The sequence below is a fragment of the Hydra viridissima genome, unplaced genomic scaffold, assembly GCF_058129835.1.
Source record: "Hydra viridissima isolate aposymbiotic clone 2 unplaced genomic scaffold, HvirCarnegie_v1 scaffold_4, whole genome shotgun sequence".
In the NCBI taxonomy this organism is placed as follows: domain Eukaryota; kingdom Metazoa; phylum Cnidaria; class Hydrozoa; order Anthoathecata; family Hydridae; genus Hydra; species Hydra viridissima.
In genome coordinates this window covers 9,657,993-9,685,127 of record NW_028324303.1, presented here as the reverse complement: position 1 = coordinate 9,685,127, position 27,135 = coordinate 9,657,993, and the positions used below count along the sequence as shown (strand labels likewise).

The following is a 27,135-nucleotide window of genomic DNA, read 5'->3' as shown; positions in this document are numbered from 1 at the left end:
TACTGAATGTGGTTTTTATTATATGGCGTCCTGTGCCACATTAGAAATTATGTTAAGTAGAAAGAAAAGTAGAACTTTTAAAGGGTCGAACCATTTACAGCATAAATTCGACGCTCTAATCGTCTACAACATAATAAAAATAGAAAATAACTCTTTGTCAGAATATTTAATTCCGTTCCAGGATAGGTCGAATAATTTATGGTCGAAGCAAACCTTATTAAAAATTTAATTTTTCACCAGCGCGGCGTTTCAGGTTAAAATAGAGTAACCATAGGACAACCGACAATTTCAAGCAGCGCACAGTGGAGTATTTATGGTAAAAAGTTGATCAAAATTATTTTATGGCTTTTAACAATTAGATAAACAATTAAAAGCAGTTTGAAATCATAATATAATATTTAAAATGATTGTGCAGGTTTTTTTTTACTCAAAACACAGTTTTGCATATAAACCATACAAAAAGAAGTTTAAAAATAAAAAAATAAAAAAAAAAACTAAACAACAATATAAACTGTTAAACTTCAATTAAAACATTAAATGCCTTAAGAGTAAAAATGTTTTAAAAAAATGATGCAAATACAAACAATTTAAACAAAAGGAAATATACAAATACACATACTATAAAGGTGAAATAAACCCTACTATAAAGGTAAAAACAACATAAAATAAAAAAATATACTTAAAAAACGATAAAAAATAAACATTAGTCTGATTCATTTTCGCTAGATGCCTCCTCTTCATATTGCTGTAGTTCGTTCAATGTTTCTGGTTACAAGAACTCTACTGCCTCACTGGAAATAGCATTTCTTTTATTCTTGAGCCTCTTTCTGACACTGCTCAACAAAGGATCGGAACTTAACAGAAGTCTGTTTATGATATCCCTATTACAAATTTCTCTTGAAAATTTCCTCGAGAAATTCTGTCTATAATCATGGAAGTGCTTGTTTCGAGCCTCAGCCGCCTCTTCCGATAATTGACCAATAGGCAATATAGCTTGATCAATTATTGTGGCACCATGTCTCAATATCTTGTTCTGCTGTTAGTTCTGCAAACTTTTCAAATTTTTTGATATCTATTTTATATCCACTTGACAAGGTTTCCAAAATGATACCACAATTTTTAATAAGTCCAATGTTAACTCCTGTAATGCAGGATGAGGTTTGAGGATCTGAGAAAAATCTTCTTGATGTATTGCCATCATTAGTATTCCCAAAACCTGCAGTTGGAATATCCAGCAGCAGCCCCATTTTCTCTTTGAATTTGTTTTGAATGTTTTTTTTTGTTTCAGCTACAATTATTTTATCATCTTGTATTCTCGCTTGCCATTTTTTATGGGAATGTGGTATGATAAATGTAGTAAAGATTCGAAAAACCTAATCCTTGTATGCAATATCAATAAACCAAATTTAAGGGCATCTGGATTATCTATGTTTTTTATGGTTAAATTATTAAAGTCTTTTGATGTTAGTCCACATATATAGCACCTCATAGTAGATGTCGTGTTGGTTGCAGCATTGCATACTTTTGCATCAACCATTGTAAATGCCAAGGTATGCTTTATATGTATAATACCACCTAAAAACTTCGATATTTCAGTTTTTTTTTTAGTTTTTTATTTGATCTTCTACATAGCAGATTTCTTCATTTGTTATGTCTTTAGTTTCATGGATAAAACGAATTCGAATTGGGCGACAATATCTTGTAGAAGAGGGCACAGGGTTTTGCCAAATAATCTTCTGGCTACCAATATGACATATAAGCCGTAGAGGCACAAATGAACTTTGAAAGATGTTAGAGTCACTATCAGTACTATTTTGGAATTTTCGTTTAAATGTTTGCTGCTGTGAGCCATCACAACCCCATTTTGATAACATTTCTAAATTGCTTCTTTCTTCTTCGTTTAAGGTTTCCAAAACTTCATCTAAATATTCACACAAGCGTCTAGTTGTGTGGTCTAGAATATGTGTAGTTTAATTTCACAACATGTTTCTGAAACTGTCATTGACTCTTGTGGAGGATAAAATTGTTTTTTTGATTCTTTCAAAAGCGAATAACATGGATAAATATTTTTATTAGCTGCATGAATTATTTCATATTGTCTCCTTGTCATATTGGCTTCCACAAAAATTGATAATGCTTCCGATGGTGTGTGTTTTTTTCTAACATTCGTCTGAATGGAATTGAAGTTTTCTATATATTTGTTTGCCTTTTCCGGTGAGCAGCTAATATCTTTCATTATTCTAGACGCATCACAATGTCCTGCATCACGCTGACTCATTTGGGCAGCATAGGTTAGTTGTGCATAAGATTATTGGTCGCGAATAATCTTATGCACAACTAACCTATGCTGCCTTGCTTGGCGAACTCAACAACTCGAAATCTTTTGATGGTCGACCAGGCCTTTTTATTATACAGGTGGGTAAACTTATGATACCATTGAGCCATAGTTCATTGTGCTTCAAAAAACGTTCTTCTATCTAGTTAGCAGCTATCCATTTTTGTTTAAAATGAAACTTGAAAGTATTTAAGGCGTTTTTTAGTGAACTTTGTTCATTTTCAGTACATTTTGTAATAATTTTGAGATGATCTTCTAAAAACACAAATTTGTCATCAATTTTTTTCTTTGGGCATTGTTTCATAACATCGTAGAGTTCTTTTCTAGTCATCTCTTTCACCATTGGTTGGGATTCTGAAAAAAAAAATGAAATAAGTTTTTATTCAAAAGACAACGTTTTTGTCGTATTATTTAATCAAAATTAAATTTTAAAAAATGGAAGATTTATGTGGAACATTTTATTTCAAAAATGCTAACTAGAATAACTAATGTTTAAGTTACATAAAAAATCTTTGCTAAATTCGGCTTAATTCATATACGAAAACAATTTTGAATATGGTATTTACAAAAAAAAATCTAACAATTTTAATCTCGAATATATATTTTAAAAAATCTCACTTTGTTAAGTAAAATGAAGAAACTACACATTTATTTTGTATGTATATACCTTCTTCTTCAACGTTCATCGTGATTTATTAAAGGTTTTACAGCATACAAGCTTAAATAATACTTTTAAAAGTTGTGTTTGACAGGAAGCGTAAAAAACAAATACAATGAGCTCACGCGAAGTCCGAGTTTAAACTTTTTTTATACCTGGAAGGGGGAGTGGGCAACACTAAAATTGTTGTTTAGTGATGTAGCCTTTATAAATCTTTCATGATATATAGTTAATAGTACACTTTTACAAGATTTTTGTAATCGACTTTTGATCGACTATTACTTTGAAATACTCCACTGTGCAGCGGTTAGAATGCAATTTTTAGCCGTAAGAAAATCTCTGGCCAAAATTTATCTTTTAATTTAACCGAACCGTCAGAATCATTTTTTGAAGAGTTGTGATCTTAACCGAAAATTTATTTTAAACAAAACAAATATCAATGATAATGTTTGGTTGTTAAAATTTTTTTTTTCTCTTACACGTTTTTTAAAGAGAAAATATCCCTTTTCAGATTGTAAAGGATACAACTCAAAAAAATTAACTGGCAATTAAATGCCTTAGAATCAAATATTTATGTCTGTTCTCCTCAATCAAACCACATGGCATTTTAGGTTGCTAAACTTTGGAAAATTGGCTTTTTTTTTTTATCCAATGGTATTTTATGGCCTTTTACCTTTATTTTGGCATTTTGACACAGAAAAATTTAAGTTCTTGAAAAAGTATTTATTTTGGAAAAAAAGTTGAAATTAATTTTTGCCCCTCAAGAATTTTTAAGGATAATAAAAAACACCTTTTGACTTCCGATCCGAAGATTAACTAGTTGATTTCATTGATGAAATTTGTTCAAAATAAAGTGACGGAATCATTTTGAAACAGCCGCGATATGAAAAAGGGCATTATTATGGCATTTTACATTCACGCTTTTGGCATTTCACATGTAAAAAATGTTGGCAACACTGAATTTAATTGTCAATTAAAACGACTAAAATATGACGACTTGGAATGCTCGCTTCCACGTTTGAGACATTAAAACGATTTTCCTAGCCGCATTAAAAAACGATTATTAATCTAATTATTCATTTTTCGCGGTTTAAACGATTGTCCTGTGGTATAAATAGATCTTGGAATAACTATTTTCTTATCACTGTTTTTGTTTTCCTTAAGATTTAAAGACAAATATGGAGAATAATTTATTGCACAAACAAGTGAAAAGTCAATTTGAAATTAGTAAAGAAGGAGGAAAGTGTAACATGTGCAAAAAATTTTACAAAGGCAAGTTAAGTAACCTCAAAGATCACCTTCTTCGAAAACACAAAGAAAAAGCAGGCGAAATCGACTTAGTTGAAGCTACTTCGGCTACAAGGAATCGAAATGACGATGAGATTCAATTAATTAAACGAATCAAACTGGATGTTGATGTAAATCAATTAATTAGAGAAATGATTAAGTTAATGATGAATCGTAACTTGTCTTTCGCGTCAGCTGATGAAATTGGACAATTGTCTTTAGTGAAAAATGCACTCAAAGAATTCAAAATTGTTATAAATCGTCATAGCATGAAACGCTACATTCAACTTGCGTGTGAAAATATTTTTTCGCTCATAAGAGAAGAAACTGAAAATGTTCTTGTCTCATTGATGTTTGATAGTGCGTCGCGATATGGAAGAAACGTGTTTGGAGTTAGCTGTAGATATGTGAAGGACGGGCAAATAGCTGACAGAACCTTAGGCATACTTACTCAAGAAGGTCGACAGTTTGGCGAAATTTTAGCTGCTCAGTTAGAAAATGTAATTGGAAAAATTGGAAAATGTGCTAATGATATCTACGCAACTTGCACAGATCAAGGAAAGAACATGACGAAGGCTTCAAAAATTCTTCAAAATGCACAAGTTCAAATGAAAGTGATCCTTGAAATTTATGGTGACGAATTTATAGATTTCGAAGACGAGGAAATTGATATTGGCGCTTTAGAGAATGAAGAAGGGAATTATAGTGAAGCCCACACTGTTTGTGTTGAAAAATCAGTTGGATCTTTCTGTTCAGCCATGTTTTGTGGCGCACATGTGTGTCAGCTAGCTGCTAAGGACGTAACATCAATGTTTGAAGATGCATTAAATAACATCAGAAAAGTTGCTATCGAATCCAAAAAAGTAGCATATATTCAAACATTTAAAAATCTAAAAAAACCTCGTGTAGACATTGAACCACGCTGGGATTCCACGTTTTTGATGATAGAAGATTTCCATACCAATGCAGAAGCATATCAAAGGCTAAGACACGACCAATTAAAATTAAATGATGCTTCATGGAGTTTAATAGATGAATATTTCGATGCATTTTTACCAATACATTCGGCTATGATGGATTTTCAATCTGCAAAATTATCAATTAGTGAATTCTACGTTCGATGGATTCAAATGAAAATAGAAATTGAGGACGTTCCAGCAGGTGATTTGAGATTAAAAATGCTACTGACCAACGCAATCAATACACGAGAACAAGTTTTTTTTAAATGTGAAGCATTTATTGCTGCTTTAGTTCTGGATCCTAGATTTTGCTTTACATCTGGTCATCAACTGTTTAATACAGAAATGTTGAATAGAGGAATTATACAGCTAATCAAAATCCATCAAAAACTTTGTACTCAACGAGAACAATCAAGTTCTTCATCAGAAGAATCCATGCAATTAAATGCGTCATATTCCTCAAATACTTCTGAAGAGATGATTCCGATGAACTCAGAAGAAATTGATGCTGAAAAAGTACGCCGTTTCATTGAATATACTGGAGGAGGAACCAGACAAGGTGTTGCTAATGCAGCTTTAGAATCAGATCAAGATATTCGTCAATTAATTTTAAAATGGACTCTTAATGAACCACGAGTGTCATTAGACGTTGAATTCAGCATTCTTGCGTACTGGAAGAAAAACCAGAAAACGAAATGGAATCGGCTCTATAGACGGGTTGCGTGATGACGCGTTTTGTTTTTATTCCCCAGCCCCACGCGGTTTCGGCAGTATAGAAAATAAACATAAACAACCGCATAACAAGTTTCATTCTGCTAATATAAAATTTAAATTTAGTATATTTTATATATTATTAAGTATAATAATTTATAATACTATATTAAATTTTATATATATTATTTAAATAGCTTCAAAAAAATTTATTATGTGGAGTAAATCAAAATATTTTCAAACTCTTAACAATGAAGAGCAAGTAAAATACAAAGAAAAATTAACTCTTGGAAACGGATCGGTCTTGCCAGATCCATTATCAATTGATGACTGGCAAAACAATGTGACACTGCTCCCTAATATATCACTTGGTGATATACAACTCTACCTTATTGACACACCTAGTCGATTCACCAGAGAGAATATAAGAGCATATAAGTCTTTAGAAGCATACAACTTCTTTGTTTCTGGGCATGTTCATGATGTATTTTATCATAAAATCAAAAACACTGACTACTGTTACTTGAAAACTAAGGTAATGTATTAAAGAAATTATTTAGTAACTATTTACATTTTTTTTTTTAATTATGGTTGTTTATAGGTTCTGCCAAGTCAGCGGCAAGGACAAAGACACGAGGACTACAGCGTTTGGGTTGCACTGCATAAAAAGGGCTGGATTTTGACCGGTAATTGCTCCTGTATGGCCGGACTTGGATCAGCCTGTAGCCATCTTGCTGCTCTATTGTTCAAATTACAAGCTTGTGTTCAACTGGAACTAAATGAGGAAACAGCATGCACAAGTAAACTGTGCAATTGGAACAAATCAAGAACTAAGGCTGAACCAGTCCCATTGAAGTATATGAACCTCAAGCGGCCAAAACATAATGCAAAAGTGCCATGTATAGAGCCACCTGCTAATTACATGCTTAAAGGATTCACAACACACCACGGTGCTCCGATTTCACAAGAAGATAAAAAAGATTTAGAATCTCTTTTTAAGATTTCACCAAAAGCAGCAGTGTTTACATGTATAGGCTGGTTATCAAGCACTAGTTATAATAGTGAAACAGATTCAGCTGATGAGATGATCGCACAAATTTGCCAGAGCCCTTAACCTATTTATACGATCCATCAATTGTTAATAACTCTTTAGATGAAGTTAAAAATATTTCAAAACAGCGTTTTAGTGAGTATAAAAAATTTAGTTATCAAAAACAATTTGAACAACTTGCTATGGTTACTATGACACAAAGTAATAATAAAATTTGGCATTTACATAGAGCAGGTCGTATTACAGCTTCAATATCAAAACAAGCATTTTGCACTGATATTGAAAACCCATCATTACATTTTATTTATGAAATAATGCAGTATAAACAAATCCCAAACTTACCTGCTTTAAACTACGGTAAGAAAAACGAGGAACACGCCAGGAAGTGCTACAACACTTTATTAGCAGCAGAGCACAAAGATTTCCGCTTGACTGGTGCTGGATTGTACATTAATATTGAAAATCCATTTTTAGGAGCAAGTCCTGATGGCTTTGTTGAATGTAAATGTCATGGCGCTGGAGTTTTAGAAATTAAATGCCCATTTAAATTTAGGAATGGTCTTGATGGATGGAAAGAGGATAAAGGAAGTCCAATTGATATTTATGGCAACATATTAAAAGAACATAAATATTACTATCAAATGCAGCATCAGATGTATGTAACAGATAGAACTTATTGTGACTTTTTTGTATGGAGTAATGGACTTAAAAAAGGAGATACATTTTTATTGAGAGTCGAAAGAGATGACAATTTTTGTAAAACATTACTGGAAAAATTGAATAGTGTTTTCATAGAAGTGATACTTCCAGAACTATTATGCAGAAAGAAAGACCCAAAAAATGAATTAGAAGAGAAAAAATACTGTCTTTGCCAGAAACCAAGTTTTTATCCAATGATTGAATGTGATAGTCCAAACTGCAAAATTGAATGGTACCACTACTCGTGTGTCAGTATAAAACATGCACCCAAAAAACCATGGCTTTGCCCAACTTGCAAGGATACAAAACAAGAATCAAAAATAAAAATAAAGTAAACTTTTTGCCAGTTTTTCAGTTAAACAACAACACTATTACTCATATTTACAAGTCCACAAATAGTAAAAACAATGTTATCTAATAAATCAACTTGACTTATAGGTAATTTAACATTCAAAATGTCAAATTTTTTCAAGCGTCCAATAACTCGCTCTACGTGAATTCTTACATTAGCAAGTTGCCTAGATTTATCTACTTCTTTAGCAGAGAGTTGACTTCTTCCTTTTGTGAAAGCTGGTACTTTTAATATTGCACCTTTTGTTGCGACTTCTTGTTCAATTCGGAAGCCTCGGTCTGCTAGAATAAGATCACCATTTTCAAGCATGTTGAGAAAACCTGACTGTATTGTAATCTGTTTATCTGAAACACGGCCACCCCAGCCTTCAGAACAGAAACTTACAGAACCTGTTGGGGTGATACTTATAAGATATTTAATTGTATTACTATTTTTATACGACGACCAAGACTGAGCCCTAGAGTTTAGTCCTAGGGATCTTTGTATAAATATTTCAAAGCAGTCAATAATTGAAATACAACTTCTGAAATTATAAAAACAACGAGGTAAAACTTTTCTCATTGCAATTCGGTCAGGCCAATTTATTAAAAATTTAAGTCTAGTTGCTATAACAACAATCCAACATCTAAATATTTTTGATGCCAAACCATAATTTAATGAAAACCTGAAAGCAAGATCTTTTATAAATAATCCTCTACGTAATCGCATTAAAACCAACAATAAATGGTCTTCTAAGGATATTTTTTTTGAAAAGCTTTTGACATGGTTTTTAATTCTTTCAAATAGCCAGATAAAGTTTTCTGCACTCATACCAGTGTAAAATCGAACCTTTGCATTGTTTTTTGAAATACTTTTGTATGAAAACTTGTGTGACTCCAATTTTGTAATTTTATCACGCAACTGATATAGCTCCAAATTTCTTTCCATAAGTTCTTTTTGTAGGCTTTCAAATTGATTACACTCAATCTGTGTACCTAAAGATGAATGTTACTGTAGATAAAGTTACACCAAAAATAGCTTTGAAATCAGAGGAATATAAAAATGAAGTAAATAATAAGTTTATTGTTAAGAATATTGTTCTTATAATAGTTATTTTAATTTAATCGTAAACAGTAATCTTATTTATCTTATTCTTATTTATTTATATAATATTAGTAAATACTTCAATAAAGTTTAACAAGTAGCTTATAAGCTACAAAAGCTACAAAAAGTAAATAATGCAGGTAATAAAATATTATTTAATTATATTTTATATGCTGCGTTATTTAGATTTGCATTATTTACTTTTTGTTACATAGTATATAAAAGTATTTATAGATGTGAATATAACAAGTTATTATCAAGATCAAATAAAAGCAAATGCAAAAATAGAATTATAAAAATATGTACCTTTTTCAAAAGTTAATGGTTCCATATTGTCTTCTGCTGGAGAATCTAAATTAGAAAAAAATTATAATTTTTGTGATGTGAATATAACAATAGATTATCAAGATTAATTGTATGCAAATAAAAAAAATTGAATTATAAAAGTATTTACCTTTTTCAAAAGTTAATAGTTCCTTGTTGTTTTTTGCTGGAGAATCTAAACTAGTAAAAACTTGGGTTTTTCTTTTCTGAGCACGTTTAAAACGATCTTTTTTTTGGCTTAAAACATTTTCTGGAACATTTTTATAATTAAAAATGCTTGGTACATAGTCAAGATTTAAAGGATTGTCAGACTTTTTTCCTATAATAAACCAAATCTTAAATTAGAGGACAATTTAACAAAAAGAATATTTGATTTATGCTCTATATTCAATGTTTATTCAAAGTATATATAAAAAAAGATCAATAAAAAAAAAAAATAAAAAAATCTATAAATATTTACCAGAAATAAAATGATCACTGCAAAGTCTATCACATTCTATGGATTTTTCAGACCAGTTTTTTCTTCGAATTGCTAATAGCCATAATTTGCGTTTCTCAACTTGTTTTTTATCTGGTATTCTGTAGAAGCTTCTTTTGATATCATTATAATTTGTTCTAACATTACTACAACCAACAGCACAACAATTATCTGGCATATTTCTTAGTTTGTTGCAGTTTAAATACCTTTAGTTTGTGTGTGAAATACGATACTTTGTTTTTTCTATACTACCAGCAAAATACGCATGCGCAAAATAATGTAAACATTTAAACCTAGTATATATACTCTATACTAAAATCTAAACTCTATACAAAATATTTTTAACGTTTATTTTTATGGACTTTCCACCAATTCGTGACAGTTGTGTTTTCTAAAAAAATAAAACATAAGTTACACACTACGCTTAATGATGATTAGTTTATGATGACTAATCTATGATTAATTCTACTAAAATCTTTTTGGATTTGTTGTGTTAAGTTGAATTGTTGTTTCTACCATTTTGTTTATAGCATTTATACAAAAAACAGTATCTCCTCATTTCTGAAAATTTCACAAATGAGGAGATACCATTACATTGTAATCATTGTTATCAATAACTTTCAAAATAAACAGCTCAATTCTTATACACCAATTCTTAATATTAATAATATAATATTACATTTGTAAACTTAAAAATCAATATTACTTACAAAAGAAGTAAAACTTGCATCATCATTTAAATCGCTATTTAACTTATGAAGTTCTTCCATAGAATTAATATGGCAAAATTTGAAGATTTCATCATTTGATGGCATCTGTGTTTGACTTAAGCTTCTACAACCACAAATTGTGACATCTTCAAGTTTGTTTGAAATTTGTGTTAAAAGATTAATCACGGTTTTTTGAAATACTAAAAAGAATTCAAAAGATTGGCTGACTAGTGTGATGATGAAAAAAGCAAAGAAAGAAAAAAAAAAAGAAGTAAAATGTAATGATTACAAACAACAAATATTAGTTATATTTAATTATTAAGTTTGTATAACATATAAAATAAAGATGATATTCTAACGAAAGCATAAACTCAAGTTCAAGTTCAACTAAATCATCAATGAATTCATATTACTTCCTTAAATAAAAAAACGTTGCTACATATACTTTGTTTAACACACACCCATCGGCAGAAGAAAAGAATTACTCTGGCAAGCTCCAGAAAAACCCTTTGGTGGGAGCAATTTTGACACTTTCCTGATCTCAAAACTATAAAAACTGAAATCATCCATCACCGCCCGTGAAAGAAATTTCATTTTTAAATTTATGCTTTATAAAAAACAGCAAATGACAGCATTAAAAGTTTTTGGCATTTTTACAGCCGCAGTAACCTTAGATTTTCATATTAAAAACAATTAAAAACATATAATCAGGTTAGAGAAACTAATTAGAATATAAAACTGCAAATAATTTCATTTTTACTAAATCTAAGAATGAGCAATTATTAATGATCTACATTGCTCTTTTGTTACGCTAACTTTAGGTATTCAGTATAAAATTTTGCGATCATTAATTGAATATTGTTTGTAACTTCCATGCTGTAATTTAACCAAAATTAAAAAATAATTTTTAATTTTGAAACTATATAACTTTTATCAAATCCAAGAAACAGCAATTATCATTTTTAAATTTGTGCTGTTACTCAAATTTTGAATTGCGCACTAAAAAATCTACATTTCAGTATTGTTATGGAATAATTTTTTAAAAGAATAGTTTTTTCAGTTTCTAAACCTAAATTGAAGCAAAAGAATGCCAAATCAAGCCAAATCACACGATGACTGCAGAAAAACCGTCTGTTTTCTCTGCATGAGAAAGAGCTCAAGGTATTGTGTTATTTTTTCCTTTTTCTTTAATAATTTGATTTATTTATAAAACATTTATTTCTTCATTTGAATATTTAACATAAAATTCTTTTGATATACATTATCTGATGAGCTTTATGTATTGTTTTCAGAGTTCTCACAAAATCTATGATGGATGATGTGTTGAGCATACTTTCATCAAGTCTTGATTTTGCTGACAACAGAGTGCCTCTTGGAATATGCGATACTTGCCGAATAACCATAGGAAAGAAGAAGAATGAAGCAGAAGTCAATTTACCACCTCTTTTTGACTTCAAATCTGTCAAAGTTCGACCTTCAACAAGAGACAACAACTGTGACTGGCTAATCTGCCAGATTGGTCGAATGAAAGTTTTTCAAAAGCACCCACTTGAAGATCAAGAAAAATTGGAAACAGGCCAAACTTAAAGAAGATGCTCAGACTGCCTCTCCATTATTGGAAGAGGCATCTCACACAACTGTAACACATTTACATTTCGAGAAAATATGAGACAACTAGCCATCACGGATTCTAAAGTCTCTGAGCAAATTGCATCCACTATTGTTGCAGCCAAAAAATCCTCTCCACATGGGACAATCAGACTGTCTCATGCAGGTGGTGGTCGCCCCCTACCACTAACTAAAGGTGATTTAAGTATCTTTCAATTAGTGAAACAAAAGTCAACTGAGTGAGACAATTGCTTTTTGCTAGAGTTAAAAAAATTTAATGGCATTATTATGAATGTAATACAATCAAGACAATAATGTGATGTAATGATAACTTTCAGGTTCATTAAAAACAAAAAGACTCTTTGGTGATGGTCCTATCTTGAGCACTCAGGATCTTGTGCAAGTGCAAGTTAACACAGGCCTGTCAAACACAAACATGAAGAAGTTTGCATCAACCATCCATCACGTGTCCAAGGGTCAGATTTTGGAGCCTAACTTTCATGAAAAATTTTGTGATGCAGGAAAACAACTCAAAGATCATTTTATCCAAACAAAAATTCAGGTCAGTAATGATAAGTTGCAGAAACGCCAACAAATTGTTGTACATTGCAAAGATCTTGCAGATCTCCTCAATGATGTTCTGTTGAGAAGACAAATCTATTCATCACACATTGTAAAGCTTGGCCTTGATGGTGGTGGTGGTTTCTTGAAAGTAAGTTTGGGCATTCAAGAGGCAGAGCAGAGCATGGAGGCAGGGTCACCACCAAACAAGAAAACTTTAGCCACACCAACTGCCAGGGACAGTGGAGTCAAGAAGCAGCTGCTAGTTGCAATTACTGAGGATGTGCATGAAAATTACAGTAATATTCAAAAGATCCTCAATCTTCTTGTAATCGAGAAAGTTGACCTCCTTCTCTCAACAGATTTGAAGTTAGCCAACATTGTTTGCGGCCTTCAGTCACATGCCAGCTCTCACCCTTGCACATGGTGTGATGCCTCTCACAAGAATTTAGCCCAATGTGGCACCCCTCGAACATTTGGCTCTTTGAGACGATGCTTTGAGGATTTCAATGCAAATGGTCAGGATTTGAAGAAAGCTAAGCTATTCAAAAATGTTGTCAACCTGCCACTTCTAAATGTACCAGACAGCACACTTGTCTTGGACGTCATTTCACCAATGGAACTTCACCTACTTCTGGGTGTTGTAAACCATCTTTACAACATTCTAAGGGAGTCTTGGCCAAAAGTCTCAGCTTGGCTAAATGATCTACATATCAAACCACAGCCTTTTCATGGTGGGCAGTTTGCTGGCAATGAATGCAAGAAAATGCTGAAGAATGTGGATCTTCTTCAGAGAATGGCAGAACAAGATAGCGCATTTGACATCTTTGATACAATTGACACACTGCAAAAATTTGATTCTGTGGTTTCTGCATGCTTTGGAAACAAATTGGAACCTGACTATGTAAAAAGAATTGATAAATTTCACACTGCATACTTGTCTCTGACAAGAGGAAGAATCACTCCAAAGGTTCATGCAGTATTTTTCCACGTGAAAGAGTTCATTGAAAAACAAAGGGAACCACTAGGAAAATACAGTGAACAGGCAGTAGAGGCTATGCACCACAACTTCAAATTACACTGGAGTAGATACAAAAGGCCAATTGATCATCCTGAATATGGGAAGTGGCTAGAAACCTGTTTGGTTGACTACAACAGCAAAAGCTTGTAAGAAAGAGAAAAGTATGAATACTAGAAAATAGTGCACATTTTCTAATACTTCAATGAGAAAAACTGCTTTTTTCACTCTTGGATAACTTGTTGAGTAAAAGCTGTAGAACTCAACCATAACTTAAGGATCATTGATGAAACTATCAAAGATGCAATTTTCCGTTGTAGTTTCTTCTGATTTTGCAGATTATTTTATAGCAACTATTGAATATCTTTTGTTTTAGAAAAAAATAGTGTTTAAAAACTTGATTTGTTATATAATCTTTTGCAATTTTTTGTTAAACAGTTACCTTTTGTGTTTTTTATGCCAATCTAGAATAAAGAATATTTATAATACTGTAAAAATGCCAATAAATATTGAATGCTGTCATTTTCAATTTTTTAAGAATAAGCAAAATTTTAAACACACTTTTCTTCTGCGGACGGCGATAGATGATTTCAGTTTTTATAGTTTTGAGATCAGGAAAATGTCAAAATTGCTCCCACCAAAGGGTTTTTCTGGAGCTTGCCAGAGTAATTCTTTTCTTCTGCCAATGGGTGTGAACACTGCCACTAATGTTATATTCCTAAATAATTAAAACAATATAAAACTTACTCTCATTTGTTAAGGGATAGTTATAGCCATGTCTACGTTTCACCTCTGGGTGTGTGATTTGATTTAGTTTCCGGGCTAAGGATATTAAATAAAAAGAATGTAATAAAGTAGAAAAAAAAACTTATCGTTTAATGCAGAGAGTTTTATTATTGATTTATAAAAACAAACAATTTAAGAAGTATAAAAGATGATATTTAAACAAAGATAATAAATAAAGAACAACAACACCAACAACAAAACTCAAAGAAATAATTTATATAATTGCATGCTGAGGATAATTATAACAGAGGTAGTTAAAATTAAATGTCATAAAAGAACAATCAGGAGTTTTTAAAAATTGAAAAATCTATGAAAAAAAAACTGTTTGATTACTTACACGGTATTGCAATCTTCCTCATGCTTTTTAAACTTGGTGATACACTTCTATCACATTGAATTGATTTTTTCATTCCTAATTTTTTAATGCTACAGGATTTTTTTAATGTTGATGGTTGGGGTATAGATTTTAGAGTTAATTGTGGAGACACAACACTTGGAAATTTGGGTACAACAACTAAAAAAATGTACCAAAACCAGTTGCAAAATTATTTGTGAAAACTATTTTAAATATTTTAAAGCTACCCTTTATTATTGTAAATATAGCTTTTTAATAATTTAACATTTAATATAAATAATATATAATATAAATAATACTTTTAATAACAATAAAACATTGAAAAGTTAAGTTTTCACATATTAATTATAACATACTATTGTCTTCTTCATTAGAACTGTCTTGCAACGATTCTTCAGAAGCACTTTTTTCCTCCTGTGTTGTTATGAACTCATAATCATGACATGTTTGTTCATCTAGAAATTAATCAAAAGTAATAATTGTAAAAACTCTGCAACTTTTAATTCAGAATTTACAAAGAAAAAAGTTGAAGGTTAATTACTTTAATTCTTCTTAGTTAACTTACAAATTATTTGTGGTTTTTTGTTTATACAGAGATTATATTAAAAGTAGTTTTCAAGAAAGTAATAAACTACCAACCTCCTACACACTTTGTTGACAAATATTTGTACTGTTTCCATTTTGTGATATCCGGTTTACTTAAAAGTTGGAAGTGTCTTATTACAGATACACCATTGGGCCAATACAATTTATTATTAATTATCCAGTTACATGGAACAACACCTTCTGTTTCAATACCATCTTCCATCCAAACACCACGAGCATAAGACATTATTAGGTAATAAATTTTAACTGCTATTGCAGAAATTAAATTGGTTAATAAAATCTTAATTATACAAAGTTATTTTTCCATTAAAAAAGACATAAAAATACAATTTTTGCAAAAATCAATTTTATTTAAATTTGAAGATAATTAAATAAGTTTTTTTTTTCCGTTCTTACACTTTAATAATTTCAAAAAATGTTTTTCAATTAATTTTTGTAGTGAAAAATTAAGAGAGAAAAAAACAGATTTTACTAAAACTAAAAATAGTCATGTAATGCAGTTCCTAAAAAAAAGAAAAGGAAAACAAATATATATATTTTATTTCTAGTTGACATCATGAACAAGAGGAATAAACACTAGACCATGATCACCATATGGCATAACAACAACTTTACACAAAATGTCATCTCTTTCAATCGGTTTACGTGTAAGATTAAGTGATCTTTCCTTTAGAAGTGCAATATTGAAATTCTTGGAATCACAGGGTTCAAGAAAGAAACTTTTCATGCTATCTTTTCTGTAAGTCTCACATATATAAATATTGTTGTCTTTTATTTCTTTTATATTAGCATAATTGCCACACTTCAATAAAAACCAACTATCTTTATACTTATTTTAGTGTACAAAGTTTTTTCAGAATATCTAGCTCCGCAACTTTCCAACTCATGTGTTCGCTTGATTATTTGACTTACAGGATTTGTGGCATTACGAACAAGTTTCTTTAAGATTTGGAGGTGATTTTCAAAAGCAAATCCAGAAATTGAATCAAGTGGTAATTGATAACTAGCTACATCATCTTGGATATGAATTAGATTATGAACATTATATGTATTAAATTTATTACCATAAATATTTTTTGCTGTAGAAACAAAGTATACAAGCAAATGATGAGCATATTCCAACAGAGAATTTCGATACTCGTTATTTGAACTCAGCATAATTCTAATAGCTATTGAAAGACAAATGAAATGGGTGTAGACTTCTTTTTTTACAACTCTTCAAAGTTCAATAAGACCACTATATAAAAGAAATTCCCTGAATTCAGTTGCTTTCCATCGTTTTAAATACTCTAAAGATCGAGGTTGACGAGCAAATTCACTAGGCATTTGATTATTTAATGATATCATACTCTCTGATAAACAATTAATTTGCTGAATTGATAATTTACACAATCTTGGACCATCGGTCAGAAAGTTCAAAATTCGTCTCATAACACCCAAACAAACCAAATGCATATAGTCTAAGACAAATCCAGTAACACAAGGGAAATTATAATCAATGAGAGGAGATTTAGCTTTTTGGTGCTCACCTTCATATTTCAATAGACTAAAATCTAGGTCATTTCTTTTAACACAATTATTTTTGTGAAAGACAACTCGTCCATCATATGAGCCTTTAATTATGCATCGCTCACAAGAATAATATCCTGTATGACTTTTGATACACTTAATGAATGCTCTAGCAGGTGCGTCGCATACAAATGCTTTAATAGAGACTGTGTATCTATTATTTTTGTAAAGAAATCCTTCAGTCTTCAATAGCTGGTATTCCATTAAAAAGTCTTTCAAAAATTCATTGATGGAATTAGGCTTCTTGGTGCCACAGTATACTGAAACAATAAAAGGTTTCAAACCTTTAAAACGACAAAGAATTGGCCATAATTCTAGACTTGAAGATTTGAACAATGGAAGTCCATCAATGTTTACAATTAATTCAACATTTTGAGTTACTTCGTTAGTTATAACTATACTATCAAAATCCTTTTAATACCAGATTCAATACCTAAATGAAAAAAATCTCCACCACACTTAGAATATGAAGTTGTAGACCTTGGTGTTTTTAACAATGTTCGCGAATCTTTTGGAAGTTCTGGATGCCCGTTTCTGCGAAGAATTGCAAGAAGTTGGTTTAAAGAATCTCGTGTACACATACTTGAAGTACTCCAAACTGCAAGTTCAGTCTGTAGGTCTACAACATCTTCATCGTTATGATCTTCTTGTAGCTCAACACTGATAACAGAATCAGACTCCGAATTTTCCAAAAAGTTTGAATGATGATCATAATGATCATCATTCAGTGATTCATTTAATTCACTCCTATCATCAGTAAAAACCTCATGCGAATTACTGAACTGAAATGAAGTAGATTCATTTTCAGAAGAAGAGGATGTTATAACACTTTCCACAGCTGATTGTAAAAATGCTTTTCTTTGTCTCTGCTTTCTAACTCTTTCGTTGGAATTCATCTTTTTATCTCTTGGTAAAAATATTTTTTTGCCACAATGATTTCTGGACTTTAAAAAATTTCAACTTGGTCTAAACCGAGTCGAAATCAAGTCGCACGACATCGCGACTTTATATCGACTTAAAATCGACGTCGATAACAATGATATATTAAGAAAAACTAGATGTCTAACTGCCGTAAATCGGTATAAGAAAAAGTGAAGCAAAAATCGGCCATTATGGGGGGCAAAATCTTTACGCTATTTATCAAAACAAAACAAATACGAAGCTTTTGATTTGTTAAATTTGCCCTCCATAATGGCCGATTTTTGCTTCAAAAAATACGTGGAAGTTAGACATCTAGTTATTTTTAATATATCATTGGTCGATAATGGGTCGAGTGCCGGCTGGGTAAAAAGTGCAGACATCATATTAGTACTCATACTAATTTTAGTGAATATAGCTCTAATATTAAATTAGATACGAATTTTGTCCAGTAAAAGTGAATTCTGGCCCACTGTGCGCTGGTGAAAAATTAAATTTTTAATAAGGTTTGCTTCGACCATAAATTATTCGACCTATCCTGGAACGGAATTAAATATTCTGACAAAGAGTTATTTTCTATTTTTATTATGTTGTAGACGATTAGATCGTCGAATTTATGCTGTAAATGGTTCGACCCTTTAAAAGTTCTACTTTTCTTTCTACTTAACATAATTTCTAATGTGGCACAGGACGCCATATAATAAAAACCACATTCAGTAATAAAAACTAAGTTTGAGACTAAGTTTTTACATTCTAATAAGGGGAAATGGAAACTTTTGTTTTACTCGTCAAATTAATCTGAAATGAGCAATAAAGTTGTACGATTTTTTCTTCTAAAATAAGAAACAGCAAATGTCTCAGACATGAAATTATGTCAAAATATGTGGACAGAGAAATGTTTCTGACAATTTATGTCGGCAGAAAATGTCTCAGACATAAAATTATGTCAAAGTAAGTGGACAGAAAAATGTTTCTGACATAATTTATGACGGCAGAAAATGTCTCAGACATAAAATTATGTCAAAGTAAGTTGGCAGAAAAATATTTCGGACATAATTTATGACGGCAGAAAATGTCTCAGACATAAAATTATGTCAAAGTAAGTTGGCAGAAAAATATTTCGGACATATTTTATGTCGGCAGAAAATTTGTCTTGGACATATTGGACAGATAACAACTCTGCATTTTAAATGCATCTATATGTAACCGAAAAGAGATATCTATGTTTTAATCTAGTTTATACATCTAATATGCGTCTACAATTGGAAAAAAATAGAATCACTGAAATTAGACCTTTTTTCGATGAATAATATACGTCTAAAATATACGCATCTACGAAAGATGCAAATTAAAGTAGTTTTAGATGATCTATAGACGTCTTTTGCCTGCTGGGAAAGCAGAGTCTTCGCATAGAGTGGTATCTAGGAAAAAAAATCATGATAAATAAGCCTAATAAAAAAATAATAAGTGACATTTTATAGAATAAAAATATTAACTGCATAAAAAGTAAATTGTTTGTTTAGCAGAAGTTAGAGGTGTCATTAAAGATAGTAAAAATTGGAGTACCTGAGTCAAGCTCATTACTATGCATTGTAGATTCAACACTTTCAACTTTTTGAATTTCATTTGAAGGACCTTGGCAGGCTACCTCATTTTCCGTGTTATTATTTTTATCTTTTTTTTTTCATTATTTTTATTAGTATCTCACGGTGGTTTAGTAATGGACATTTATCATGCGCATGCGTTATATTTTGCTCAAATGTTGGTAAACAACAATGTTCGCAAGTAAACAAAGAACAACTTATAAAATTGCCTAAACTTCAAATTAGATTAATTTGTAGATATTTCTAAAAAGTCCATATAAAATGATATCAAAACAATACTTTAGGTATGGTATGTGTCATTAAAGCTATCATTTAAATAATTGTACAAAGAGAATAGAAGTGGGACTAAAGTGAAACTTAGCTGTTTTTTAGGCGGAGTTTAACCTGTGCTTACATTATAGTCTATATTCTGAAGTTTTAAATTTTTTAGTGACTATCTTGATTTTTTTTTGAAAATGTAAAAGTTTGTGAATCATTTAAAGCAAAAATCGAAAACCGGTTACTTTTTTTTGTGATAGTATAATGCTTTTAAAGATTGGTAAGTTTTCTTTTTATTTGAAAGGTTAAAAATATTGACAAAAATATTATGCAGGCTTTAATGCTGCCATTTATTTTCTTTTAATCATTTTGCAGTATTTTATCGGATTATTTTTAGTATCTACAATTTTTCTTTTTCTTGGCTGAGCTTTTTTTTGGTATTTTTTTACAGTTGGGTTGTTTTTTATGAAATGCTCATTCATTATGCTTTTTAATCTACGTAGTCCTTTCATATGGCAGTAGGTAGTCTTCATGCGGTTGATTTCAGCATGAATACTTTCTCCACCTTGCTCTCCATAAGTACCTAGTCCTACTCCCCATTTTCTAACAAAAGGTAATGCATGGTATTCCAGCATATGAAGCTTGGGTGTGATTGAAGCATTTGGCCAGTTTTCACGGAAGTACTTCATGAAATCTTTGATTAGATTTTCTGTAACCAATAATATATATATATATATATATATATATATATATATATATATATATATATATATATATATATATATATATATAACACAATGATTTAAAAAAACAAAGATAAAGATCAAATAACAAAAACGATTTTCTCTATTAATTGTGTTTTGCCAAATTATAACATATGACATACCAAGGTCCTGTTTGTTATCTTCATTGAACTGATTGCAGGAGTTAATAAGCTTGTGACATATTCCAAATTTAGAGAAGAGTACCTCAAAGTTTTTACAAATTTCACCAGTTTCTCTGTGTATATCAGTGTCATTAAACCCAAGTTCAACTACAAGGTTTGGTATGGAGTTGCAAAGTTCAAGGATACTTTTCTCCTAATTTAATATATAAAATAATTGTGAAATATGTATTATATGTAGTAACTGTTGTTAATTATGTATCTAGTTATGTCTAATAATGTTAGTATTAGCCATCTATTCTACTTACACACACATGCACACACACACACACACACACACACACACACACACACACACACACACACACACACACACACACACACACACACACACACACACACATACATATATTTATATTGTATTGTAAATTTAAATTTATGTAAACTTTGTTTTTAGTAAAGAGTAGATTTTATAAATTTAGGAAATATATATTAGATATTATTTTACCTTTAACATTTTGTGAACATGATTACCAACAAAACTTTTCCCGTGATATGCTTGTCTTTGTACTCCTAATGAGTTAAGTACGTTATCAAGTTTGTTTACAAGTGGCCCAAATGATTTCTTTATATGATTTGCTTCAAGGAGTATTTTCAGTTCTGAGATCTATGATTAAATATGTTCTTAAGATAAATTCAAAAAAATGTAATCAATAAAACAAAACTTAGATATTCAAATGTATAAGATTCTCAACTGTATTATTTCGGGTTTAATTACCAATCTAAATTAAATATTTTTAGTAAATAATAAAATTTAAAGTAGTTACCTGTTCTTTCTTTTTCTTTCCAAAGTGAATCAGGTGAGGTTCAAATACTAATTTAATTTTTTCTTCGTTTTCAGGGTTAAAAAGTATTTGCATTTCAAGTGCTTCTGTTATAACACGTGTTTTATCTTCAAGTTCTTGAATACTTATTTGAAGTTGATTTATTTGGCGCTGGTGCTCTATATATGCATTAAATTCCTCACAGTCAAATGTTTGGTTGGTTACTGCCATTCGACCTGCAATTTTTATGTCAATTGTGTGAAAAGAGTCTTCTAACATGTTGAAAAACTTTAAGAAAATACCAAGTGAGATATGTAAAGCAGGAACTCCTATCTAAGATTACAAGAAAGTTTATATTATCATTTACAATTGCATACACCACCATTTACATTTACCCCACCAATAACTGTATAAATCGTAAACAATATTGTATTACATTGTTTACAATTATTCATGCAAATTTGCAAATAATGCCTAATAAATAAAATCAAAATAATGCGAATAATGAATAAAAGCAAAGCACCTGATCAAGTGGCACATTGAACAACCGTTGGTCAATAACATTGTCACATAACTTGGCAAACTTGGGATCTGCACCATGAGTGTTAAATTTTGCTAAAGATAAGTCCAGTGTCTTAAGTGATCGCAATTCAATGTTATCGTTAATTGGATTTGACATTCCTTGACTTGTGATGTTGCAAAACAGGCATGAGTGTCTACCTATAGTAATTGAACAAGTTTGTCTTAAGAAAACAAAATAAATCATGTTGCATGTATCTGGCCCAGATGAGTTTTTTTAAAGAAGTTTGTATTAAGTATGTACTCACCAGTTGCACCAGTTATTCCATAAATTGAACACAAGAATTCATAATCACCGAAGACAAATACGCAAATCTGTTTTTCTCTAAAATTGAACAGAATTAAATTATTACGCATTTCTTTAAAAAAGAAACTGTAATCTATCATAATCCTGACAATTGTGGTAAGAAATGAATAGTTGATGATTTTGTTTATGTGAAATTTTGGTTGGATGTTTTGAATTTTAGTGTGCTTGAATAATTGAATTATTTTGTTGTTTGTAATATGTTCTTACTTCCAAATCATTTTTTTGCAACAAATCAATTTCTGATGTAAATCTTGCCAATGAAATTTTCAAATTTGTGCTATAATCTTTTGCCTCAAATATATTAAATATTGTTGTATTAGTTTTGGCATTAGGCTTTTCCACATTTGCTACTTGATAAAACATTTTGAATGAATCACCTCCTTAGTCACCTCCTATTTTTATATGGATTTCGTTGTCTTTAATCTTGTTGTATAGTAAGAGGTTGTTGCTAAAATTATAACAAGAAAAATAAGTTTTTGTTTTTATAGTATTGCATTTAATTTATTGTAGTATTTTTAAGTAATTTAGTTAATTGTAGTATGTTTAAGTATTTTTTAAAAAAGATTTATTTGTACCTATATAGTCTATCTAGTACATTTGTTATATGTCCTTGTAGATTTTTGATATATGCACATGGCAATTCCCTAATTTCATAAGAACCTTTTGAATCTTTTTTTTCAACCCTAAATGGAGCATTTTTAACAATAAGATCATCACGTGACCATTTCTTAGCCACATTTCTTTGTTTTGCATTAGAAGCACATATTACATTGTTGTTTTTCAACCACCTAAAATGATAATGTTTTTTTTATTATCAATAATTATTAAAAGTATTGAATTTGTCTTTTCAAGATTTTTATATAATAATTGCAATCTTGTTTACCTAGATAATATTTTCATGTTGACAAAAGTTACTGCTCATGTTTGCTTTTAAACTGATCATTTCTTCAGCAGATATTTTGGCTTTTGAAATATTTGATTTGCTCAGAATATATTCTTTTTCATTTTCATTAAAAGATTTCAAAAGAGTAGCAGTTTGCTTGATTGTAGAACTGATGCTTTCTCCACATGTTTTGCTCATATTATGTTTTAGCTGTAATTGTCGTCTGCGAATTGTGCGTAAACATACATCAGAACTTTCTTTGTAGGCTCTTGGTGTTGATGTAAAGCATAAGGGCTAAAATGTTGTGTAATTTATTTAAAATATTCAAAAAATCATACTATAGGTTCCTATTATAAAATTAAAAGCATTTTTGTTTTGTTATAGTAATTTTACAGTCTCTGTTTTTGTAAAGATAGTCTTACCCTTGGTCCACCTGTCGGAAATTCAATTACATTGGATGTTGTTTGAGACATTTTTTGTTTTATTACATGCAGAGCAGCATCTTCAATAATTCTTGGTATTACACTTGTTGAATCCAATGCAAATATATCTGAAAAGTTTATTTGTGAAGTTGATGACGATGATACTGATAATGTTGTTGAACTTGATATCGTAGTTGTCTGACAAGTTTTTTGATGTTCCTTTCGTTCTGACAGTTGTGTGACTTTAAACAATTTACCACAACCTTGCTTGCATACTTCTTGCAAATTTTCTATCATTTCAATGACATTGGTTGATGAAATTAACCAATCACTTGGAATTGAAAAAGAACATTTAGGGCATTTTGTTTTTGATATTAGTTTGCCAATGATAAGTGGTAATAGACATGGTGCGCAGAATGAATGAAGACAGCTTTTTATAATAATTGGTTTATGTATAATGTCGTTGCAAATAGTACACGCACAAAGATGCACATGAGGGTTTAAGATGCAGTTGATATCTTGCAGTTTAAGACTAAATTTTGTTTGAGGTAAAAGTTGAGATTGCAAGTTATTTATTATATGTCTAGTCCAAATATTTTCACTATAGCTAATACTTATAGGTCTTCCACTTATCTTTTTCTTTTTTTTTCTTCCTTTATTGGCTTTAAAGCAAACACATTCAGTTAGATTGCAATTTTCAGGCCAAGATCTAAATTTTAGTTCAGTGTTTGAACCTTTTTCAATATTTCTTAATATTGAAAAGCATCTATAACACTTTTTTTGAGGATGTATTTATTTGGGTGGTCCTTATCGATTCGGATGAAAAAACAAAATTCTATTCTTATAATATGTTTTGTTAAAAGAACACTATCATTATCTAGACTTTCTCCACATATTCTGCATAATGTTTTTAGTTTTGTTTCATGAGACTCAGTCATTTTTACGTGTTTTTTTATTGCTAAAATATAAGATTTGATGTACAAAGTTTTTAAACTTAAAAAAGTAACCGGACTCTGATTTTTTTTTTATTATAAAGTTAAAACCATCTATTTTTTAAATATATATAGCTTTAAAGCATAAAAATTCTAATAAACGCTTAATTATTATGTTTTAGTAGTAGGGATGACCATAAAAAAATTTCCGACTTTCCTGCGTATTTATCACATAAAAATTATTAAATTTAAGTATTTCAAATAAAATGTGTTTTCCTTGGCCACTTATTTTATCAGTTTATAAATTTATATCTGGTATATACATCTTTAAAGCAATGATATGACCTTTTTTTAGGTTACGGTAAAAGACCATTACCAAAAAAAAATTAAAATTACGATGTTGTTGTTGTTTTTAAAGTAACGCATGCGCATAATAAATGTCCGCAAATGCTTAAAATTAAACCACCGTGATCTACAGTTTGCGGAAATTGCATATTAGTTTGGTTTGATGAAAAAAAATTTGTCATTTTCGGAAGTTTAGCTACCATTTCCTCTCTCTCTTTCTTCAATCTTCTTTTAGAAGCTCCACTTTCATATTTTCTTAGCATTTTAATTATAACTGTATAACCTGAAAAGTGTTAAACTGTTCTTTTTTTCTCTTTCACGAATTTAGCGCTTCAGCTATTAAATGCATTCACACAAGAACTCTTGTGCGGAAGTACAAAAGAATTGTAGAATTGCAATCGTTAATGCATTTTCAATAACTATATAATTATTCAAGTCATTAATAATTTTCCGAAGGGAATTGTTTATGTAGCAATTTGTACAAATGTTACATTCAATTATTGCTACAAGGCGCTGCTACTAATCAAGTAATTTTTTTTTGAAGAAGTAGTTGCGCTCCTTCGTTGTCAAAGACCGGAAAAAATATATAATGCAGCGTTTTTGTTGACAGTTATTTTATTTTTGTGCTTTTGTTTTCAGACAATTTAGTAAATTTAACTTTGGCTCTTTTAAGTTAATAAAAGATTTAATCTTTTAGAGTTAATAAAAAATTATTTACTTTGAATCGGGGCTCCTAAAATTGTGGGGCCCGGGGCTATAGCCCCCCCTAGCCCCCTTGATCTGCTACTGCTCTAATCTGAAGCTTAAATCTAAGCTGAAAGTACAAAAATAAACGACAAATCCCTAACACGGCGATCTTTGGTATTTTGATTTTCCTAATATCCGTGGATCTGGAAATTACCAAATAGTGAAACAACTCCATGTAACCTATTTATAATGTTTTATACAATGCGAATTCACCTAACTTTGTAAACAAAAACTTGTGCGTTATACAGTCAGAACGTTATTCTTTTGTTTTCAAAAAAAAAAAATGTTGTTTTGACGAAGCCATGCAAATAAAATTCACTTTTAAGATTATCGACGTTCGGGGGCAGATTACCGAAGTTCGGGGGCATTTAAAAATACACACAAAGGAACAAAGGAATTTTGATTTTTTTTTTTTTGACAATTAGGAAAAATAAGACCTGTTTTATTAAGAGAAGTAGAAAGAGAAAAGTTTGTTATTTTTGTTATGTAGAATTTACTATTTAAAAAATCAGTCTTTTTAAAGAACTTTTAGCCGAATGCGTCACGAGATACCAGGTCTGCAAAATTATTTAACTTTAAAGAAATAATTGCGTGTCTGTATTTTGTTCAAATAAATAAAGAAATAATTTCTTTCTGTATCTTGTTTCGTTATAAAAAACTTGGTGTTTTTAATTTGGACCCGTACCTAAGTTTTCAATATATATAACTTTAGAAGATTCTGGAGATTTATTTTCTTTTTTAAACAAAGGAATTATTAAATATTATTCTCAACTGGAGAATGCTGTTAGTTATGTTATTAATAATGAAACAGATTCTAAGCGAGCAAGTTATATTAGGCATCAAGTCACCAAAATCAATTGAACGACAAAATTATGGATTAGTTCTCAAATTTTTTTGTGATGAAACGGTTGCAGCATTACGTGTAAAAATTCCTGAAGCTAAAGATACTGCACTTTTTATTGAAACAGTTGTCAAGTGATGGCTTATTGTCAACAGTAAAATAAAAGGTCTATATGTTAGATTAAATGATATTCGAAGAAAGCCTATTACTTCATTCAATTATTATCAAATAGATTTCATAGAGAACTATATTACTTATTTTGCTGAAAATTTGAAATGTGTAAATTCAAACTTAAGAGAGAAAAAGTTAACAATTGATACTGCGAGTGCTTTGCAAAAAACTTCTAAAAGATTAGTGAGCTATGCCAAGTATTTGTTGAATTTTGGTTTATCTTATGTATTGCTAGGACATATGAAATCAGATGTACTAGAAAAACATTTTA

The 27,135-nt window shown here is 30.3% G+C and overlaps 2 protein-coding genes, 1 long non-coding RNA gene and 4 pseudogenes across 8 annotated transcripts; 1 reads left to right on the top strand and 6 right to left on the bottom strand.

Annotated features, from left to right (window-relative positions):
- Window positions 1-299: 299 nt before the first annotated feature.
- Window positions 300-3,294, bottom strand: LOC149889784 (uncharacterized; annotated as a pseudogene). Its single transcript, XR_016452212.1, has 2 exons — window positions 3,003-3,294; window positions 300-2,689 (listed from the first exon to the last, which is right to left on the bottom strand). The product of XR_016452212.1 is annotated as an uncharacterized LOC149889784 (transcript).
- Window positions 3,295-8,032: 4,738 nt separating this feature from the next.
- On the bottom strand, window positions 8,033-10,328 carry LOC145189374 (uncharacterized). Of its 2 annotated transcripts, XM_090084959.1 has the most exons (5): window positions 9,920-10,228; window positions 9,590-9,778; window positions 9,442-9,486; window positions 8,969-9,026; window positions 8,555-8,916 (listed from the first exon to the last, which is right to left on the bottom strand). In XM_090084959.1, the coding sequence occupies exons 1-5, from the start codon at window positions 10,113-10,115 to the stop codon at window positions 8,859-8,861; spliced, it is 546 nt and encodes a 181-aa protein (XP_089941085.1). In that variant the 5' UTR covers window positions 10,116-10,228; the 3' UTR covers window positions 8,555-8,858. The 2 variants fall into 2 exon arrangements, with proteins under 2 accessions (XP_089941084.1, XP_089941085.1); XM_090084958.1 differs by having other exon boundaries at window positions 8,033-9,026; window positions 9,920-10,328.
- A 325-nt stretch (window positions 10,329-10,653) lies between these two features.
- On the bottom strand, window positions 10,654-16,073 carry LOC149889783 (uncharacterized; annotated as a pseudogene). Its single transcript, XR_016451741.1, has 5 exons — window positions 15,615-16,073; window positions 15,332-15,430; window positions 14,958-15,134; window positions 14,582-14,656; window positions 10,654-10,847 (listed from the first exon to the last, which is right to left on the bottom strand). The product of XR_016451741.1 is annotated as an uncharacterized LOC149889783 (transcript).
- Window positions 15,958-18,046, bottom strand: LOC149889781 (uncharacterized). Its single transcript, XM_090084961.1, has one exon. The coding sequence runs from the start codon at window positions 18,044-18,046 to the stop codon at window positions 17,546-17,548; it is 501 nt and encodes a 166-aa protein (XP_089941087.1). The 3' UTR covers window positions 15,958-17,545.
- On the bottom strand, window positions 16,386-17,354 carry LOC149889782 (uncharacterized; annotated as a pseudogene).
- Window positions 18,047-19,795: 1,749 nt separating the features above from the next.
- Window positions 19,796-23,096, top strand: LOC149889780 (uncharacterized). Of its 2 annotated transcripts, none has more exons than XR_016451438.1 (2): window positions 19,796-19,956; window positions 21,715-23,096. It is a non-coding gene; the product is annotated as an uncharacterized LOC149889780 (long non-coding RNA). The 2 variants fall into 2 exon arrangements; XR_016451437.1 differs by lacking the exon at window positions 19,796-19,956 and adding an exon at window positions 21,009-21,398.
- Window positions 20,337-25,046, bottom strand: LOC145194979 (uncharacterized; annotated as a pseudogene). Its single transcript, XR_016451436.1, has 10 exons — window positions 23,829-25,046; window positions 23,407-23,700; window positions 23,099-23,311; window positions 22,731-22,971; window positions 22,465-22,541; window positions 22,161-22,357; window positions 21,641-21,970; window positions 21,348-21,480; window positions 20,817-21,009; window positions 20,337-20,639 (listed from the first exon to the last, which is right to left on the bottom strand). The product of XR_016451436.1 is annotated as an uncharacterized LOC145194979 (transcript).
- Between the last annotated feature and the right edge of the window lie 2,089 nt (window positions 25,047-27,135).